This window comes from Pleurodeles waltl, chromosome 3_1 (assembly GCF_031143425.1).
Source record: "Pleurodeles waltl isolate 20211129_DDA chromosome 3_1, aPleWal1.hap1.20221129, whole genome shotgun sequence".
Lineage (NCBI taxonomy): Eukaryota > Metazoa > Chordata > Amphibia > Caudata > Salamandridae > Pleurodeles > Pleurodeles waltl.
This window is the reverse complement of record NC_090440.1, coordinates 626,814,640-626,837,205: the sequence shown is the minus strand read 5'-3', so window position 1 is coordinate 626,837,205 and position 22,566 is coordinate 626,814,640. Positions and strand designations below refer to the sequence as shown.

Genomic DNA, 22,566 nt, shown 5'->3' with positions numbered 1-22,566 from the left:
CCTATATAGAGAAGACAGTAACTTGTCAATTAAAAGATTTTCAGAAGCCTCTTCAATTATGTTTTTGCAAGCATTCTAAGAGCTTAGGAGAGTGTCTACCACTACAAATCGAAAGCTTCAACCTAAAAGAGGAATTTTCTATGATTGAGGGTCCAAAAACCGTACACATCAGCTGATCTCAAAGCCTGCTGGGAGGGGACAGCAAGCATGCCAGTATTCCAGGCCAAAACAGTGATTTTTTTCAGAGGCAAGGCTCTTTCATCTATTTTACGGATTCATAACCACAGTAGTGAATGATCTCACAAGTGTTTACACATTTGTAGGTCTTGCCTACTAACACATTCGCTGTCTGCTGAGAGATGTATAGTTAGCTTACAGTGTATGGTTCAAGTCCACCCATTACTTACCATTGGTTGGATTCTTTGTCACCCTTGCTTGCTTCTTATCCGTTAGCTTGTCTTGGCTTTCATTCCTCTTCTTGTGCTTGCCCCTCCTCAGAAGCATGGACACATTATTTCGGTCCTTCCACAGCTCATTTTTCAGTTGCTACTTTTTCCTTTTTTGTTTAAGCACTCTACTAGAATGAATGTATTTAACAGCTGTCTCCCTAGTGTGCTTCTCTTCCCACCTCGATGCTCAGTGTTGCACTCTCTCGCCTGTGTGCTCCCCCTACCTGTTCCTGTAACCCTCTTTCACCAACTTTTCCTCCGCCCTCTCCATGGTACTCTCTCCCACTTAGTTTGCCCTCCTGCATCCTCCATGCTGCTCCATCGACCCATGCCCAGTGTTGACTCCTCCACCCTGTACTTTGTGATTCCACTCGCCCCCCCATGCTCAACGTTTCTGTTTCTAGCCCATGCTTTTCCTTTTGCAGTATAGTCCCAGAGATGTTGAGGATATCTGGATTTGCTTTGCTAGAAAGTAAATGAGCTGCATGACTTTTAGATCAACTTGGCCAAATACTGCAGCTCCACTTCTACGAGGCGCAGAGATACCAGGAGCCCAGGAACCTCTATACATGGCCTACGGTGTTGTAGCAGAGAAAGTCAGGCCCTTGGCTTTCTTTCACTGAAGTGCACGACTCCCCCTTCTGACACCTAGCACTTGATGTACTCTTGCCCTCCCAGAGACGCTGTAGAGTCCATGCAGCATAGGAGCAAAGCCATCACTCTTCCTTTCAGCTCTACAAGTTTTAGATTTGACTGACGTGACTAGACAGTTTTAAAATATCACAAGTTTTAGAACTCCCTTAAGAGACAGTTTTTAGGCAAAAGCCTTTTATGAACCAACGTGCTTTAAGTGAGATGAAAAAGGAAATCGGGGGTGGGAGGGGCTATAAAAGGGGCATGACCAAAGTAGTTAAGAGCATGGCTTAACACATGTGATATTTATTCCCATACGTTACACAGCATGCTGTCTCACCACCATTTATGGGCCTCTTTGTAACTGTTATGCTACTGCATCCAGACATAACAAACATATGCCTATAACAAGCCAGTACTATTGGCTTAATGACTGCCTGTTATCAGTTTGATATAAATGAATGTTAGACCCGACAGCCTTACGGTGGTCATCTCCAACTTTCTGCCTTCCTGCCTCCCTCCACTTTTCTGACACTGTTTTTGCTGGTTTTAGGACTATGTGCACTTTACCACTGCTAACCAGTGCTAAAGTGCATATGCTCTCTCCCTTAAACATGTTAACATTGGTTCATTCCCAATTGGCAGGTTTGATTTACTTAAAAGTCCCTAGTAAACTGCACTACATGTGCCCAGGGCCTTATGTAAATTAAATGCTACTAATGGACCTGCAGCACTGATTGTGCCACCCACATAAGTAGCCGCTTAACCATGTCTTTGGCCTGCCATTGCAGGGCTTGTGTGTGCAGTTTCACTGCCACTTCGACCTGGCATTTAAAAGTACTTGTCAAGCCTTAAACAACCCCTTTTCTACATATAAGCCACCCCCAAAGTAGGCCATAGGGCAGGACGCTATGTAGGTAAAAGGCAGGACATATACTTATGTGTTTTATATGTCCTGGTAGTGAAAAACTCCTAAATTCCTTTTCCACTACTGTGAGGCCTGCTCCTTTCACAGACTAGCATTAGGACTGCCCTCATATACTTTTTGAATGGTAGATTCTGACCTGAAAGGGGTAACCAGGTCATATTTAGTATGGCCAGAACGGTAATAGAAAATCCTTTACTACTATTAGGATTACTATTTTAGAAATTCCACTTTTAGAAAATGAGCATTTCTCTGCACTTAAAACCATCTGAGCCTTACAGCCTGTCTCCAATCGTCTGGTCTGTGTTGGATGACAGGTCCTTTGTACATTTCACCAAGACAACCACAAACACAGGACACACAGTCACATCTGCATTCATCTCCATACTGAATGGGTCTTCCTGGGCTGGAAGTGTGGAGGGCCTAACGTTTACATTTCAAAGAAGAGTGGTCTGCCCTCACACAAATGACTGATAACCCCCCACTGGGGACTGCACTTCAAAACCACTCTTTGAAGTCTGCCCCACTTCAAAGCATGTTTGGGTATATAAACTGGGTCTCTGACCCCACCAACTCAGACCCTTCTGGACCTACACCTGCGCCCTGTCAGAGGAACTGCCTGGCTGCCCAAAGGACTCATCTGGACTGCTTCGCTGGAAAGGACTGCTTCCTTGCTGTTGCCCTGCTTCCGATAGGCTACAACATCATATGGGCTGAAACTCACCTTTATTGGTTGAGGATTTATAAGAACTGGCCAAAACACCATACGGGCTGAAATTGATCTCCAGCAGTTGAGGACCAACAAGGACTAAATATCTGGATCAATATCATATGAACTGTATCTTATCACCATTGGCCAATGTGCCACAAAGATTGGATACTTGAGCTCTACTGACATAGAAATGTTAGACAAATGTTTCTTGGTTTATTTCTATAAGTGTACTGGTTTGTTGCTGGTTTTTTATGTGTTTCTATGAATTATGGTTTTGATGAGTTATATATTGCTTTTTTAATATATAGAAATAAACTATTATTGTTAAAGATGATAATGTTCAAATGAATGTGGACACCCATATGGTTTCTTATTTAATGTCTTCATGCTTGGCTTTCCCTCCTTTATATTTCATGCACTTACCTATTACATTTCTCCCGACGTTCCACTAATTAAGATACTAATGAGTTCAAAAAAAGAATTTTGAGTGTTGCACTATTATTTTTATTCAAGGCTGATTTGCATATGGCTGGATCCAACTCGAGATGGGATGGTTTGGAAAAAGAGATGGATTGAAATGCAGCCCGAGCAATTGCCAGTAGCTTAGATTAATTCAAGCAATTCGTCCATTACCTTGTTGTTTTTGTAACTTTTTAAATTCAGCATTTTCAAAATGATAATCTAAAATCCGACTTTACCATTAAAGTGGATTTCAAATGAAAACGAATTTGTGTGTAAACGGCACATCTCTATCTGCTCCTAAACCGGTAGTTAGTACCTATTACAAGTAATTAGGTAATGCAGCCTATAGCCTTACAAAAAGTTTTTTTTTTTTTTTAACTTTGGAAGAGGTTTTTCACGCCTTGGACATGTACAACCTAACCACACTTCCTACTTTTTAAATGCTACGCACCCTGGGTGGTTAGGGCCTACCTTAGGTATAACTTATAAGCTTTAAAAAGAAAGGTTTAGGCCTGGCAAAATGCTTATTTTGCCAGGTCGAAACTAAAGTTTCAAACTACTTTACAGGCTCCAGTGGGAGATCTGAGATATGTTTTAAAGTTTTACTTTTGTGGCACAATTAGTTTTGCTGCCCATTAGTAGCAGTTATTTCACGGGCCCAGGGTACATGAAGTACTATTTACTAGGGGCTTGTAAGTAAATTAAATATGCCAATTACGTTTAAACCAATATTACCATCTTTCAAGAAGAAGGCACAAGCACTTTAGCATTGGTTAGTAGGGGCAAATTGATAGAGTAATAATGTCAACAAAAACAAGTTCAGCAAAAATAAATAAGTGACGGAAAAATGTTTAGGGGAATACCGCACCAAGAATACCATGTCTAACACTAGCCATCTGTGTACCAATGATGTGATGCTCAAGACAATGTAATGCACATGGTTCAATGAGCATGAGTACAAACTTCAGTATTAAAAAAATCGGATTAAAACCCAAATCCTGAACCTACAGGGAAAATCCATATTTACAGCTTGCATTTAAAACATGAAAATTCACGAAACATCCTCACAAACCCTAAACAATACAGTGTCAATCATTAAACCCCAAATACAGCTGATAAATTAAACAAGTTCCGTGCAACATCAACAATAGACAGATGACAGGCAGCTGTACCTTGGTATTTCAGCTCAAACTGCAAATCTGTTTCTGGCATTTCAGCAGATGAAATACAAGGTAGCACATAAGGTATTTAAAAAGTGCGCACCTGAGAAACAAACTGGCTCTAAACGTATTTTCTGATACACCTGAGACTTCGGGAGATAAATCCACATCACTGCTACAGCAATCTAATAATCATTCAAAAGATTTAAGGAAAACTAGTCAAAAGCTAATGGCGAAAAGTTTCTTGTCCTCAAGCCGGTCTTATGCACCGATGACCTCTTAAGACAGAAATGGCAATGTCTTGAACAAGTTATAGTGGATAAACACCATAAAGTGCAGAGTCAACAAACATGAGCAGTATATGGACACTTGTTCCTGTGACACAAATGTATGTCTCTTGGTTTCGTATATAGGCACTTATTTACGTTAGAACATATGATTGTGAGGGCTTTCAGATGATCCCTTGCTATTATAGTAATGAAAAATCACTGGTCTTAATAAATGTGTTATGGGATTAAAGAGATATTGTACGCCATAATTTTGTTTCTTGAAAGTATTTATTAGTTAAGTTACACTTGATATGATGCCTAATCTTGTATAATTTGTTTTAGTTGGTGAGTTACAAATTATTTCTTCGAGAGGATTAGCTTTTGTGTTGTACTGAGAGTTTAGGTGAGGGTTATTGAAGAAAATGTGCACATTACATACCATCTAAGGTTTTACTGATCTAAAATACCATTTGTATTAAAATCGGTTTCAGGACTGGAAAATAAAAACCTGCTGTAAGAATGCACCATTCCACCCAATACTGTAAACTACGGACAGAAAGCCCAAGAAGAGACTACTGGAAAGTGTTTCTGAAGTTACATTTCACGATGCCACATTAGAGAAGGGAGAAGGTACACCAAGGACATCACAAGCCAGATTTAACATTTTCAAGGAAAGAAGCGGACTACGGCCAGCTAAATTGCCACCTCTCCCATTCAGGGAAGATGAACCACTTATTCCTGAAGTGGTTTTGGCAATGTTGGACTGCGGTAATCAGTTGCCAACAAGACAGCAGATGTCAGGCGACTTATGGAGCACTGGCCATTGCCTGGAGAGGAGAGGGCACAAAGATTCTGAGCAGAATTTAGGGTGCGTCTGCTGTGCCACCTGCAGATTAGCAGGATGTCAGACATAATGTGTGCTTTATTGCGAACAGTTGAAGTCCTGGCCATGACTGGCGTGAACCCCCCAGAAGGAGTCAAACTGATCTGCCCGACAGCAGCTGGGGCAGGAGGTATAGGGCTGACAATCTGGATCTGCTGGTGCCTGGTGTTTTACAGGCACGGGAAAGTCCTGTACTGCCATGAACACTTGCTGGGGGAAGACCCCCCGAGAACCATTGGCATACCTTTGGGATGGAGCGGCTTCAAGAGAGATATGCAGCAGAGCACTCCTGCTCACTTTACAACAGAACATATTCCTTAACTGTCTGTAACTGTTGCAACATAAAGGGCAGAGACAAGGGCTGATCCACTGCCACATCATAGCTGCTTTGCGATGCAACAGGCAGATTTACAGATTAACCCACACTGTGACTGAAATGCATTACAGAGTGGAGATTTACTTGCTCGGTCACACTCGGACTGCTAGCCAACTGAAACAAGCATCATCATGGCCGAATGTTGAACAGTCAAAAGCAAAGGACCTAGATTGTGCAATTGCGGACAGCGAGAATGCCTGCAGACTGAGGCCATGGGTCCCTGGCCTTGGCTGCCCAGAAGCTACAGAGAAATGTGGTAGCTGGGGGTGCTGGCAGTAAGCCATCATGCTCCATTCAGTAGTCTGAGCAGCCGGCATGGCACTGCACTGGGGCAGCAGAAATCTGCAGCAGAACCACATAGTGGCTTTCAGGCACTGAAGATACAGCTCTCATCCTGTGGCCAGTTGGAGGACTTAATGAGGTTTATAACCTGGGTTCTGCTCTTCATAGCCACCTTCCTGAAGCTACAGTATATGGGCCACTCTACTGCTCAGGCTACAGGTACACCTGCTGCAGCCAGTGGCCTTCTCCGCTGCCCATGTAGTGACTTAGGGCGCTTCTGGCCAAGTTGTCACATGTTCATCCAACATCAGCTTTATGCTCTCCACCACACTGCATGGGATCTCAACAGGCTATTACCGCTCCTAGAATTTGGTCCACATTCAATGAGCCCCACAGAAGGGTTCAAAGCTAGAGTCCAGCTTGACCAGCTGTAACTGGGACATGGCTACGGATACTGTAGGAGAGGGACAAGTCTACAGCTGCAGCCCAAAGGCCAAGCCCTGTGCGCTAGCCACCATCGCCTACACCACCAATGCAATAGAAACCCTAGAAGCCAGGTGAGGGTGGCTTGCACATCCAGGGAGAGAAGTTCACCGTCTTCACATTGGCCATATCCTAGGTCAGAGCAGCAGTAGCACAGGGCTGCTGTGGTTCGAGGGTCTGGCAAAGCCATTGACGGGGAGTGGGTGATGCTGCAGTTGGGGAAGTATGGCATGCACCATAGCACCTTCGGTCTATGTTTTGCAATCTCTGTTGCCATTAAATCAGATGGAAATTACTGCAGATATGCTGCAACACCTCAATATTACTTTAGCACCCCTGGTGCGTTCGCGGCCATTTAAAGTTACTATAGTTCTGCCAATGCACCTCCGTTCTACCGGAACCGTTTCTGCTGCTAATCCATTATTCAGATACACCTTCAACTCTACCATATCACCTTATTTCTTTCCCAAGTCTACTTTGTTGCGATTTTATTGCAAGGCAATTTAATGGAACTACCACTTGTGAGAAGCATACTGGCTGGAGGAAGCATGATTAGTTTCCCTGGGCACACACAAGGTAAGAGTGGCATCACTGGAGAAAAGACCAAAAAGAGCTGAAGAATGGAGCCTCGGGGGGCACACATGAAAGCAGCAGACCCGGTGGCAGGAAGAAGAGTAGTGAGAGCTACAGAAATGAACCGGCCAGGTGCACACGGAAGGAGCAGCCCAGCAGGAGGAATGAGAGAAGCAAGACTTGAAGAAACCTGCTCTATGTACATGGGGGAACAGCTCGGCAGGAGGAACAAGAGCAGCAACATCTCCAGAAAGGAACCGGCCAGTCCTACTTCTAGGATATTCATATCTGCAATATGTCACGAGAAAATGTACAATGCTGAGGGAATGCCCTCCTAGCTAGTGCCTAAAGGCAACCTAACCAGAGCAGCCTTTCACTAAAAGGGATTGTCCAAAAGGCCATTTCTGTGTATGTGTGTTATGTCTATGGTGTGTGTTGCTGTGGTGTGTCTGTGTTGAGTAGTGTAGTGTGTGTAGCTCCTGCCAAACAGCTAAAGCTGTCTGCAGGTGAAACCTAAAAACTACATAAAGAGTTCCTTGGCAGAGGTGTTTGACAAAATCTATTACTACTTTCATACATTATTTGACTCATGTGAACAACTCCAACGCTAATGTTCTCAGAACTGGTGCTAGTAAGGTATGACCAATTAATCTCCATCTATTTAGACAAAGGCTAAAGGTACTGTGTGATCCTATATTGAGTCTAAGAACTGCCTTGAAGGTGAATCTGTTTCCCATATGGTCAGCCTTCTGGAAAATCTTTGAGAAATCAATTAAAAAGCACAAATGAAAGTGTTAATAGCTTCCCCAGGCAAGGAACCTCATGTCCTAAGCACCTGCAATGTTGTTTATGTAGGCTGTTACCAAACATCTCTGTAACTACTATCCTGAGGTTCAATCCTGAATTGTTAACATTTCTGTTCTTGGAACACAGTAGTCATACACCCGAGCATCAGGTTGCAACGAGAAATCCCCTTACATAGACATTCGGAATCAATTGAGCTTCTCAGAGACTGGTGTATATGTTATATTTATTGGCAGCTGGACAACCAGGACACAAGGTAGAAACAGAACTGGATGGCAGGGGAGATACACACAGAAATGATAGATATCTTAAATTCATGGATAATTAAAATTGTTCTGAAAGCAGGTCACATAATCTTCGGGATACATTTTCTTTACTTGTACGTAGTGTGAGCCGATACATCTAGAAAGGACAAAAATATATTCCATGAATAACATTAGGAGCTTAGTAAAAATTAATAAAACGTGTAAAACCCATCCCTACAGAAAACAATTAGCAAAAGACACTATATCCAACAGTTCTCTAAAGCCCTTGTGTGTTTGTATCTCAGTGTCTGAGAAGGCACTTCTTCGGTGAGGGAAGAGAATGTAACACATTAGGCTGAGGTTTAGCCTTTTATCAAGCATACCTGCAAACAGTATTGCTACTCAGTTGTTGGAAACTAGAGCAGCTTTATTAAGGACGCATTACATAAAGGCACCAATGTGGTATTCAACAAACAAACCTTGCAACATTATGTGACAACTGGGATATAGTCAACCAAGTGCATCTTGCTAAGGGCACACAGGCGATTTCAAGAGACCATTTCCAAAATCTTTCAGTAAGAAATTTAGATACAATGAGACAGATGTTACTGAGAACAGCCCTGACCCTCCCCCACATTCTCAAATTTGCACTGCGATTTAGATCGCTCCCTTGTTTTCAGCTCATTTACATACCTGTGCCTGTGTGTTGGGCTCAAGACGGAGCAAACATCCGACCTGGCTGGTTTTTGTGTGTATGATCCCTGCTCCCACAAAGTTGGACGGATTGGGGTCTACCTCCTCCAAAAGGGCTGACCCAAAGCCAATGATCTGTTGGGAAGAAGCACACAATGCTCATTTCACGCCCGCCTACTTTTAAAAAGGTACACACTTTGCATCTTAAGCTCGGGCTAAAAAGGAAGAAAGAAGAAATGATCTAGAACAGTTGGAAGAACACTGGATAGCCAAGAGAGTCAAAGACAAAATATGCTATAACTAGCTTGAAAGAGCAACGTAATTTGGTGAATCACTAAAGAACAAGGTACATTCAAACCAAAATGAGTGCATTCAACATTTCATCTCATTAATGCAATGAAATTCATCCATTGAAGAGTGGATTTTTAAACATTTCATGATGCTCCGACTGGAAAGCAAATCTCATGGTAACTGTGCTTTCTTAACAGTTTACAACATGATACTGCTATAAAGCAAACTGTGTGTCCCCTGCCACATAGTCGCTTAAAGCAAGTGCCATGCAGCTAGATTATATGAAGCACGCAATGAGAAATAGCAGATTTCCTAGGACTTAGAATTTCAGATAACTGTTACACCATGTATTTGCACAAGGGACTTATCTCCCTCGGGTTGAGCCCTCCCCACAATTCACTCAATATGTAAGCTTTTATTTGTTAATCTAACCAGTTGGATTCCTACCGTCAGTCTTGACTTACATTAACCAAAAGGCATTAACCATAAGGTACTGAAGGATCGCGGGTGAGCCCCTCATTACTACAGCTTAACCACATCATATCTTACAAATGTGGTTTTCAACATACTATCTGGACTCTAAGACTGCCTTGTTAAAGTGACATTGGTCGCCCACCATTTAGCCTCAGATGTACAAACACTGACGAACAATGAAGGGATAAAAAAAAGCTGGAGGCAAAAGCCACACTGACCTTAGCCTTTGTGATCTCAGTGTCCATTGGATGTTTTGCTTTAAATATGTTTTGCACTTCCTGCTGTGGGCTGCAAAGGAGAGAAACAAAAGAAGAGAGCACTCAAAGGTGACGATTCAACTGCCCGAGTGCATTGGGTCAGGCTTCAGATCAGCATGCACTGCTCTGCCACTACACACTGGCTTACCTGCTGAGCTGCTTCCATCGCTGAAAGAAGTCTTGCCCTGCCATTTCCGTCGGCTGGAAAAATTTGTTCAGGGTGATCGGCAGCTTCACAGACACATTCTGGAACGTTCCGCCATACCTTTGTGGGCACAAAAAAGGAGGACACGAGTCCGAGTTTACGAGTGTGTTTGAAAAGATAAGTATTCTGTGGATGGCAAAAGTAACCAGAAGGCACGTGCCATGAATACTTCTGTTACTCTGAAGACATACCCCAATAAAAACTAGAGCAGCAGCAATTTTCGCAGAAGCGCAGGTTGCCCAGGGCACACTGGGAAAGTGGCACCATAAAGATTGCTTTTGAGAGAGGACTGATTAACAAATGATGAGGGGAGTGAGGAGAGACCGATAAACTGATCACTCTTTACAGTAACAGAACCAAGTGTGAATGTACAATACTGTTCATGCTGCACATGATAATCCCGGACACGAATTCTAAAAACAAAGGATTTTACCTCTAACGCATCCCAATTATACTATCATCAATTCATAGCCCTTGCACATGAGCTCTCTAGTACTATACACTATGCGAAAAGTCATACGCATGTTTGTTGGGCTAGCAATTAGTATTAATTTAAAATAAATTTAAAGGTGCATGATAATATTCCACCACTAGTCATCTATTATACTATCACCAATCTTAGTGTTGTGAAAATATTTCTGAGAAGGAAATCACTTTTTAATTTACAATTTGTCTTATGTCAGGCTGTGTTTTTTGCCACCTGGACAGCTTTTAGCAAGTAACTCGATGTGTGCTTAGTCACAAAGCTGATAATGATACCATTCTTGCAGGACCATTAGCCAATGTTTGAAATCACTGGGTTTGAGGTATTGTTCAGGTAAATTTAGGACATGATGAAAGGAACTTCTTTGCACTGTATGACATCTTGGCATGGATTACCAGAAAGGGTAACACTGATGGCATGTAGAGCCTAATGACCTATTCCATTTGCACCATCGTAAGGGTCAATGTAGTCACAACGTGTGTTTAATACCCCTTTGTTAACAATGGGAGATGACATCTGAAAGCAAATTGTGGAGTAGTACGATAATGTTTATAGCATGTGCTTCTAATTTTCGAGCAAACCAGTTCTGTGAGAGGCTAAACAAAGGGCGAGCAGGAGAACTGGGTTCCACTGTGGGAGATGGCCCAGTTTTGCCCGACCTAGGAGGTGTATAACCAAACAATAGGTTTAGAAGTGTTATTTTAGGTCGTTGACACGTTTAAGTTTTGATTTCCTTAAATAATGGCACCATACAATATACATATTCTTCCTCATTACTTGGGAAGGTGAGGAACCTGATAAGCATACCCAACATGGCAGCTCAAAAATTGAAAAGCATGTTTAGTTTCATGTATACTAGACTCACGATGGACTCTAGCTGTCCCTGAAACTCTGCTTAGTGTTGAGGTTAACTCTTATGGCCTATTAAGCTGTATATGCATGGCATACATCTGTTACATTAAACTACTTGCATTATTTGTTTTTACTCATAGTAATCCTCAGAAGAGTACACCCAGCTGGTAGCCAGGCCTTAGATTGCAATAGCTACTATGTGGAACAGTCATGCTAGTTATCAGAAGAGCCACATCTTCTACAATTCAAGAAAGTGTGGAAGGCTTTCTCAAAACCCTAGGAAAGAAACCAGTTACTTACCTGTAGCTATTGTTTTGAAGCATGGAACACTTCTAGATTCAAATGCCATGCACAATTCTGCCATTTAGTGTTTGAGTCATGAAGTGTCTTGGTAACCTTTTTTGGTTAGTATATAGGGTCGATGTAGGCAGAGCCTATGTAGTCCGTTGGCCATAATACCACGATGCCAGTGTGTGTGACAACCATGTTAGATTTTTCTTTGTCTCCCCCCCCATGATCCTCCTCTAAAGGGGAGGTGAAGGTGCATGTGAATCTACAAGAGTTTCAGTGTGCAAAACCATAATTACATGTTATTAACTCATTTCTTTTGCAGCTTGAAATATCTTATATAGCAGTTGCTGTACTGTGTGTAGGTTCTCCAATTGGCCCCTTTTGTATCCTTTGTTCCTAGGTTGTTTGTTTAGTCGTTTGTGTAGGACGTCTATACAACAGCCATATTTTACAATATTTCAACACACTTGTCAGTGGTGATGGACATACATTGGTCCAGGAAGTCCTCTGTCCTCCCCCCAAAACTATTTGTTAGGGAAGGGGCCATGAATGCAAGCCATTTGGAGGAGCTGGAGGCAGATCCCATGGAGGTTCTGCCCTATGACTTTCCTCTTCTTCTAAAGAATGGATTTTGTTATGATTACTGTTGCTACTGCTATTGTGAGGGCGTAGAGAACTGGCTGCCTCCTGTCTGTTTTTGGCTGTTTGTACCAGGACAAACTCTCTCTTGACCTCTTCTATCTGTGGGCAATCTCTCTTAAAGGATGGTCAGAAGGTCTGTAAAGCACCCATGGACATCGCTTTTCATTTTGCCCTCTTCATAGCTTCAAGGGAGCTGTTCACCTCTGGGCCACAGAGTTGTCCTGTGAGCGGCATTTCAATGATGTTCGACTGGACTTCGGGTTTAGGTCTTGATATATGGAGCCATGCCTGCCTTTTAAAAACAATGCCTGTTGATGGTTGGAGACTAGCTGCTTCTGCTGCATCCAAAGCTGCCTTTATATAGGAGTTGGCAATATTTTTCCCCCTTCCAGAATACGTTTTTCTCTTTTTTGATATGCTTCAGGAAGATGGACCATGAGCTCCTAGATTTCCGCTCAATGTTGGTAAGCATGTCTAATGAGAAGGGCTATGGAATTAGGTTTACAGCATTGTGTGGCTGCTGCTTTCTATTTCTATTTTTGTTCCTACATCATCTAATCTCTTATTCTCATTTTAAGGCAGAGGCCCCATGAGTACTGGTGACACTGCCTTTTCCTTGATCTGAATACTACCAATGAGTCTGCATTCATGTGCACTGGTATGTATTTTGGATCCATTCTAAACGCCCTGTATTCCTTTTCAACACTTGGACCAACAGCCTTGGATTTAGCTAACCTAATAAAAGCATCTCTTCCTTGATGAATTAGGATTGGCAACAACAACAAAAATGGTTTACTATTTACCCAGATTTCAGGATTGCCAAACGAAAACATGTATATTCCCTTTCTATCTCCACTTCCACCCTAAAACGGTACTCTCCCTTTTTGACCAGCCCAATGTACATATTGATGCCATCTAGAGGGAATGATCTCAAGGAGTATGTGTCTGTCGATTTCTATGGTGAGTCTGATTTGATGTCTTCACACAAAGTACTGTGCCCCACATCTGGCATCCCATGTCCTCAGCTACTACTTGTGCAAGAGGATATTAATTCTCTGAATTTCCAGTTCTAGTTCTTATTACATGACAACAGATTGTAGCTTTCGGACATCCAATATCCTTGATTGTTTTAGTTGCCCTAAGCTGTCCTAAAAAGCATTCTTATTGTTTATTAAACTCCGATTTCAGCCTCCAGTACCCTTTTCTTCATCACGTCAGTGGTGTTCGGGGTTTTACTGTCCTGAGGGGTATTGTCCTTCAAAGTTTCCTGTTCCTCTTTCTCCCTTTGACCTCAATCCCATTCTGAAATAGAGGCAATGCTCTTCATCATCTCCTTACTGGTACTTTCTTCTTGTCTCGAAGGATCGGGATTGTCTCAAGCTCCTTCAGCTTCTTCTGTGTCAAGGGCTCAAGTTTTAATAGAGCGGTTTCACTTGATGCTTTTATCTTTGGCGTTGCATAAGTGATCCTGGGTGCCTGGTGTTTAGACACTTTAATTAATTACAGGAATTGGCCACTTGAGATCTAGGGTAAAGCTCGACAACATCCATTGCTTACTCGAGATTTGAGTCTCCTGTGTTCACCCCTGAGCTCCGTCTGCATCAGAGAAACCCATCTCTTCTATCAATGGACCACCCCTTTTTAATTCTGACACTTATAAAGGTAGTTCGGGCAGAATTTAAAAATTGTACTTGTACCCTGAACTGGCATAGAGGAGTCCCATGGCTCCCATGAGGACTACACATCATTCTCAGGCTACGTCGAAAACCTCCCTACAAACCCCTGAAAACCTCTTACCAGCACTTAGCGTTGATCCTAACGACCTTTCTCAGCCACAATCTACCTCCTAACCATTCTGCGTGAAAACAGATTCCAACATGGTGTGCAAGACACTTCCACTAGGCACTATACAGTGGAATTGTGCAAAGCATGTGAATTTAGGACAGATTTGATGCTGCAGAACAAACCTTTTACCGGTAATAATATATCAATTATATGTTCTTTGTATTACAAAGATTTCTGGTAGCTAAGCATTTTCACTCAAAAATAGAACCACCACGTATTTTATCCATTTCACCCATTCAGAAACAGTTCAGCTTTGTTGAGCTCTTCAGTATATAGGCCACACAAAGACCAGCATTTATGATAACCAGAGCCACAGATGTCACTTTTGCTTTGGGAAATTACAATTAAAGTTAGCACCAGTAGATCCCAATGCTTAAGAAAGAGTGTCACATACACAAAGAAGGGAAGCCAACCCTTTAAGAAAACTTGTACCATTAAACCAGATTTAAAATTAAATGGCATAATAATGCCACGAGGACGAAAGGGGCAGTGGAATGGCCCATTAAACAATTCTGACAATGGCAAATGTATTACACGAGCCCCTCAAAACACAATATGTCCCCCCTGTAAATTCTGTACGTTTGGAGAAGTAGAACACTAAAGCAACTCAGTGCCATAGGATTAATGTCACCAAGAAATATAGATCTAGACTCTCAAACTACGCTCTTCTACAAGTAGTGTACACCTATATCATCCAAACAATTTCACACAGTACATCAGTTTTTAATACTTTCTGGTTACTAATGCTTCAGCCTGAAACAGAAACAAGGACTTTTTCCACACTAGAGAAAAGCATTACCTGAATTGTATGTTCAAGATGGGGGCTTCTGAAAAGTCTGATATGCACTCAATATTCACAACTTGCTGCACCTGGGCACCACCATCCACGGTGGGATCCACTGGCTTCGTTTGAAGGTTCAGATTTGAGCACAGTTAAGGAATGAGTGCAATTAATTTCTCTGTTTGGGCAGTTTGAATCCTGCAAAGTCTAACAAGGTAGGTCATATAGATCACTAAATATCAACTCAACGGTTATGAGGTTCGCATTAGAATAAGCTCTCTTAAGGAGCGGGGCACTTGTATGAGTCCATTCTTGCCACAGGGTAAATTAACTACATAAGTATAAACCAGATCAAAAGGAATATGTTACTTACCCTGTAGGCATCTGTTTGTGGCATGTAGTGATGTAGATTCACATGTTCTGCATACTCCTGCCATCTACTGTTAGGTCCAGATGTGTGCAAGTTGTTTTTCTTCAAAGACGTCTTTCAAGTCACAAGGTAAAGTGACTCATTTCAGTGATCATGTGCATGGCCATCGACCCCACAGTTTAACTGTTTTTCTGCAGTCGGGTAAGAATAGAGTAAGTATTAGTAAGGAGATGTCCATGCATAAGAAATAAGGATGATCTGCAATGGCCACAGGCGTCTGGGGAAAGAGGGTGGGTACATGTGAATCTACAGCACTACATGTCATGAACAGATGCTTACAGAGTAAGTAACATTCTGTTCAAGGCATGTGTGGCTGTGGATATACATTCTCTGCATAGACTGTAAAGCAGTGCCCTCCAGAAAGCGGTGACTAGCCTAAGGGAATTGTATTTGTTTGGAAAATGGTGCGAGCACTGCCTGTCCTACATTAGTTTGTTGGCATGCTAAAACATCCACACAATAATGTTTAGTGAAAGTGTGTGGTGTAGACTTGTAGCTGCCTTACAAATGCCAGCTATTTGGATACTGCCCAGGAAGCGAAAGAAGATCTTATCTTATGGGTAGATTGTGCTTTAGGAGGTGTGAGTAAAGTTCTTTTAGCTTTGGTGTAACATGCCTGAATGCATTTAATTATCCATCTAGAAATGCCCAATTCAGATATGGACTTTCCTTTTTGAGTGGGCGAAAAAGCAACAAAGAGTTGTTTGGTTTTACGGAACTCTTTGGTTCTGTCAATATAATACATTAGAGTTCTTTTCACATCTAGTGTATGAAGACCCTTTCCGCAACTGAATCCGGCTGTGGAAAGATAACAGGTAATTCAACCGACTGGTTGAGGTGGAAAGAGGAAACCACCTTTGTGTGGAATTTCAGGCTGGTTCGAAGCACCATCCTGTCTCTGTGTAGCCAGAAGAAAGGTTAATCCTAGGTTAATGCCAGGAGCTCACTAACACAACTAAGTGATGTAATGGCCAAGAAAAATGCAACCTTTCAACACTGAAATTGGAGGGGGCAGTTATGTAATTGGTGGGCCCATAAGTCTTGTGTGTACAATGTTAAAATTCCATGCGAGTGCAGGTAGAACTCTGGGCAGAGTTACTCTTTTAATGCCTTCCATGAATACCTTCATAACTGGTACTTTGAACAAGGATAAGCGTTGCATGTTTTGTAGATAGGCAGCCACTGCAGCTAAATGTAAGCATTTGAAAGTGTGAGCCAGGTGAGAGATTTGCAAATGTAGATGAAAGCAAACAATGTTTTAATCAGTTGCATCAAATAAGTTAATGTGTTTAATGGGACAACAGAAAACTGACCTTTTCCACTTTGCTGCGTGACAAGCCCTTGTTGTAAGTCACGGAGTATCCTTGAGAATGGTCAAACATTCAGGTGGTAACCGAATTCTATGACATCAGGAGCCAAATCGCAAGGCTGAGCTCCTTTGGATTTGAAAGCCTGATTTCTCCATGGTTCTGAGTGAGAAGGTCAGGGTTGAGGGAAATCTTCTAGTGGGAAACTAAAGAGAGCTCTAGTAGTGTGATGAACCATGGATGATGAGCCCAAGTGGAAGCCAGTAGGATGAGGGTAAGAGACATTTGCCTGAGATTCCAAACCACAAACAGAAGAAGAGGAAGAGGTGGAAAAGCGTAGGCAAATATACCTGACCACTTCATCTAATAGAGCCTTGCCTTTGGATAGTGGGTGTGGGAAGCTGTGGGTGGAATTTGGACATTTTGCATTGTCTGCCATTGCTAACAGGTCTATCTGTGAAAACCTTCACTTGTGGAAGTATGGGAGGAGGACTTGGGGGGTGGAGTTCCCAATCATAGACTTGTTGCCACATCCTGCTGAGGAGGTCGACAAAGTTGTTCTCCATGCCTGTTAGGTGTTCCGCTAGGAGGTAAGATGTTGTGACTTATCGCCCAATGCCAAATCTTCAGAGATAGGCATGATAACTGTAGAGAGTGTGTCCACCTGTGTTTTTGTAGAAAGCACATGGCTGTCATGTTGTCCGTCTGGACCAAGTTAACCTTGCCTACAAGGTGAGGTAGGAACACTTTCAATGCTAGGTGAACAGCTCAAAGCTCGAGGTAGCTGAAGTGCAGACCCTGGTGTTTGGTGTTCCAGAGACCCTGAATTGTGAGATTCTGTAAGTGAGCACCCCATCCCATGAGGGACACATCTGCTGGGAGAATGATCTGAGGAACAGGGTTGAGGAACGTACACCCCTTTGACAGATATTGTGTGTTCCACCAGTGCAGAGAGTTATGAGTGCAGCTGTCTACCAACACTAGATAGTGTATCTGACACTGTGACTGAGACCATTGGCACACCAGACTTTCCTGCAGCCATCGAGCATGTGGCACTATAGCAATGAAAGATGCCACCATGCCCAAGAGTTGCATAACATACCTGTCTTCACTGTTATGTTTTCATTGGGTTGAAATTGTTGTAGTAGTGCTTGGATGTTATAAATCATGGCTACGTTTGGGTAGGCTAATCCCAGTTGTGTATTGAGAATGGCCCCTAGATACGGCTGAATCTGTGAAGGTTGAAGGTGTGAATTCTGTATGTTGATGGTAAACCCTAGCTGATGGAGAAGATCTAAAGTAGTCTGTGTTTGTTGGTGACACAGCATAAGGGTACTGGCTTTGATGAGCCAGCCGTCCAGATATGGGAAGACATGAATGTTCTGTCTGTGCAGGTGGGCTGCTACGACTGCTAGGCACTTAGTAAATACACCGGGTGTGCTAGTGACTCCGAATGGGAGCACTCTGAACTGGTAATGTCTTACAGCTATAACAAACCTAAGGTATTTGCAGTGAGCTGGATGTGAAAGTAAATGTCCTCTAAGTCTAGTGCTGACAAAGTCACCCTGTTGGAGCTGTAGGATTACGTCATAAAGAATGACCATTTGGAAGTGTTCTGATAGGATATAATGGGCCTGAGGTCTAATATGGGCCATAGTGATCAGTCTGTTTTGGGAATTGTAAAGTACAGGGAGTAAACTCCCAAAACTTGATGTTGAAGAGGGACAGGCACTATGGCTCCTTTGAGCAACAGAGCCTGTACAATTCCTGTTTGAGCAGATTTGGATGTTCCATGGAGAGTTTGTGTTTGCGAGGTGGAACGTTTGGTGGTGTGGTGATGAGCTCCAGACAAGAACCATGTTGGATAATGTCCAGCACCCACTGGTCTGATCTTATGTTTTTCTGGGTGGGAAAGAAATATTGAAGCCATCACCCGGCAGGTATTAAATGGTGGGGGGAATTAGAAGGGAGCCACTGCTTTGTGGTGGAGGGTCCAGTACATGTGGAGGCACCCTTCCTGCGTCCTATGGAATTGTTTCCTCTATATGTGCCTCTGTAATATCCCTTAAAGGGGAGGTTTGATGTTGCTGCTTGTACGAGGAGGTAGCAGCATTGGAAGGTGTTGTTTTGGCACCCTACTAGTATTAGAAACACAGAAAGGAGCCCCTAGGAGTGGGGTTTGGAGCACCCTCACTCATTTCACTATATCTGTGTCTTTTTATTTTATTTTCTCCAACGCTTGTCCAGCACTTGGTCCACCTGGGGACCAAACACATGTTCTTTATCAAATGGGAAATTCAAAAGTGTTTGCTACACCTCTAGCTTGATGCCAGATTTAAGTAGCTGAGCATGCCTACGCAGCAATGCACTGGTATTGATGCCCCGGCAGCCATCTCCGCAGAATCTAGGGCACACCAGATTGAGCTGTTGGATAATAATTTGCCTCTTGTACAATTTCGTGTCCCCTTTTTATGTACTCCTCAGGGAGATGTTGGAGGAGTTGGTCCATTTCATTTCAATGGGCCCTGTCGTATCTTGCCAATAACCCTTGGGTATAGGCAATTTGCCAGTGATTGGTGGCTTGGGCTGTCACTCTCTTCCATGAAGCGTCAATAAGCTTGGACCCCTTATCGGGTGGGGGAGTATCTGCTGTGGTCTGTGAATTGGTCCTTTTACGACCATTAGACAACCTAGTGAGTCTGAGGGGAGTCAGCCATTGATGTAAACAGGGTGTTAGGGTGCCACTTTATACTTTTTATCGATTCTGGGTGTAATGATTGATGCTTGCACTGGGTCTTTAAAAATATCCGTATGGCATTCCCTTCAGCCCAGGAAGGTAGTGGTATGCCCTAAGGGTGCTGGATGGCGTTTAGAATAGGAAATAATCTTCAATAGATTCTCCTTGTAAAGGGTCCTAGTGATATGCTGCCACCCTAACAATGAGTTCCTGATAAGATGTAGCATCATCAGGGGTGATGACTTGGCTGGATAGAGGTCTGGGTCGGTATCACCTGAGGCGGTGGGGGCGGGACACAATATCATAACTGTTCCAAGGATCTGTGGGCTGTAGTGGTCGATCTGAATCATCTGCCCCATTATCCCCTGTGTATGACTGTGGGAATCCTTGTGGTGTAATGTCACCAAGGTCACTATTTGAGTGATGTGGTGAATGGGGTGATGGTAAAGTGGGGCTGGAGGAGGTGGTGGTGAAGGAGGAAGAGGAGGATACAGAGGACTGGTTGCTATGTCCTTTTTCTTAAGAGGCACAGGCAAGTCTGTAGCCTCTTTAAAAGAGAGAGTTGGTGTTTTAATGGTAGGGGCACCACCTGCACAGCTTTGGCTAGAATATGGCCAGTTAGATGCTATGTATGCAGTTTTTTCTGCTTCGGATCAAGTCGCCCCTGCATTGTTTCGAGGAATGGTTCTGGAGCCAATTTCAGTGCCAAGAGTTTTGATGCGAAAGAAATTTCAATGCTGCGGTAGTCTAAGCTGAGGCGACCAGGGCAGGGGTGCTCGGAGCCGAAGAAGCAGATGGACGGGGCTCAGCACTGAGACTGGTCAACTCTGAGAGGAAGAGTGTGGTTTTGGCTTCGCTTTCAGTGCTCAGCCCGAGGGAGGGGCGTCCGCAGTGGATGTTTGGTGCCTACCATGGCCTGTCTGCAGTGGTGGCCCGGAAGCAGTAGATTTGGAATTGAGTGTCTCTTGAGAGGATGGACAGGGGCATGGGTGCTTACGGAATGTTGGCACGAAGGAAGGTCATGCATCTGTAAACCAATCTCGAAGTCGGAACCAGAGTGCCGGATGGAAAAGGCCTTTTCTTCAGCCACAGACGACTCATGCAGTTCAGACTCACCAAACGGTCACACAGTCCTCTTCTTTATGATCAGGGGACAGAAAGGTTGCAAACCAGATGGAAGTCGTTCCTCTGGTATTTAGCATGGCACCTAGGACAGAAGCGAAATGGAGCCTGTTCCATTAACAGCGTATAGTTGGTCGAAGTTGATGAGATGATGAGTAGGTCTGAAGGCTGCGAATGGACGATGTCGAATTGATGGGCTGCGATCATGAACAATAACGAGTATAGATGTGAACAACAAACTGAAGGGAGCCTGAAATGGTACTGAACTGGAGCGCCAGAAAACACATCCAAACCAGACTGTCTTGTGACTTGAAAGACTACTTGGGAGAAAAAACAACTTGCGGACCCAACTCTAGATGGCAGGAGTATGCAGGGCATGTGTATCTCAGACACAGTTTTTAGCCTGCAAAATATTTTCCATATTCAACACAAAATTTCACAATTATAGACTTCTATCCACCATCAGCGCACCATAGCCCTCTGTCCTAAGCTACAAGCATGCTTCTAATTTCATGCAGAATGTTGGCTTGTCTGGGCTAGACAAACCAGATCACCATAGAAAGTGAACCACAGAACTAAATGCATTTTTTAAATAATAGTTCAACTTAAGCAGCATAGCAAGCTCCCAAGCAAATCACCACATCATACATTATCAATTGGGAACAAATGCCCTTCTCTAGCACAACTGTTGCAGCAGATGGGCGATACAGTTTTTCTATTAAATGTGCAAAGTCAGCAATACTGCGCTGGAACAAGCCTTGTGCACAGTAAGCTTTACTCTGCAAACTTCTCCCATTTCTGACCAGACACACAACCTCACTGAAGACATCAAAGGAGTATATTAAACAGGGCCCCCATTACAAAAAGTAACCAGCACTGGCAAAGCCAATAAGTCTGCCTTTTGCAAGGTAGTTTGATAGTTATTTTTCATTCTAAGTTGTCTTTGAACTACTGTAACTTGAGACATACTTCAAGCACACAAGGATGACAAAAAAAGAAAAATATAAGTGACTGTCCCGCACCTCAGCACCAGATACTGACAGACTTAACAAAGATCACTTTGCTCGTGTGTGTCTGTTGGGTGTGCACTGGAACCACCGGCGAATGGAGACAAGCTTTTTTTTTTTTTTTTAAAGTTTTTCAGGCTTGACGTTCAAGTTACTTACCTTCGGTAACAAAATATCTGGTGGAGACATATTCTAGTTGCAGATTCCTTACCTTAGAATTTTCCCCCAGGCGTCAGACTGGATCTGGAGATATTTTCTTCGAGCAATACCCTTGCGCGTCATAGGTGTTGTGGTTGCCATGATGACGTCGGGAGTAGTACATAGACGCCGCCCTCGCGCTGTGACGTCAGTTTCTTTTAACGACTTTCTACGCCAGAGCGCAGAGCCGCTAAGAACACTGATATTGGTGCGCCAGAGCTAAGGACCAGAAAGGGGGGAATCCCTGTCCCTCGAAATCAGTTCGCAAGCGGGGAGGATGCGAGGGCGGTAAGGAATCTGCAACTAGAATATGTCTCTACCAGATATTTCGTTACCGAAGGTAAGTAACTTGTACATCTGATAGAGAATTCTAGTTGCAGATTCCTTACCTTAGAAGAGATACCCAAGCAATGCCATCCTCGGTGGTGGGCTGCGAACTAAGATCATACTAGAAAGTCCTGCAGGACCGAACGACCAAAGTAGCCATCCCGACGGACCTGACTGTCCAGGCAGTAATGCTTAGCAAACGTGTGCAGAGACACCCACGTAGCTGCCTGACAGGTATCCAGGACAGGAACTCCACGTGCTAATGCAGTGGATGCAGCAGTGGCCCTGGTAGAATGAGCCCGCAAGCTGTCAGGAGGTTGCTTTTTCGCCAAAGCGTAGCACATTTTGATGCAAAGAAGCACCCATC

General features: G+C 43.3%; 1 protein-coding gene across 2 annotated transcripts in view; it reads right to left on the bottom strand.

Annotated features, from left to right (window-relative positions):
- Positions 1-8,220: 8,220 nt before the first annotated feature.
- AP2A2 (adaptor related protein complex 2 subunit alpha 2) overlaps positions 8,221-22,566 on the bottom strand; it is a 308,871-nt gene continuing 294,525 nt past the window's right edge. For both annotated transcript variants that reach the window (XM_069223134.1, XM_069223136.1), the window contains 5 exons: positions 15,090-15,214; positions 10,120-10,236; positions 9,933-10,002; positions 8,950-9,084; positions 8,221-8,413 (listed from right to left, as the gene is read on the bottom strand). In XM_069223134.1, the coding sequence (XP_069079235.1) occupies positions 8,336-8,413; positions 8,950-9,084; positions 9,933-10,002; positions 10,120-10,236; positions 15,090-15,214 (525 nt within the window). In that variant the 3' untranslated portion in view covers positions 8,221-8,335. The remainder of the gene's footprint in view (positions 8,414-8,949; positions 9,085-9,932; positions 10,003-10,119; positions 10,237-15,089; positions 15,215-22,566) is intronic.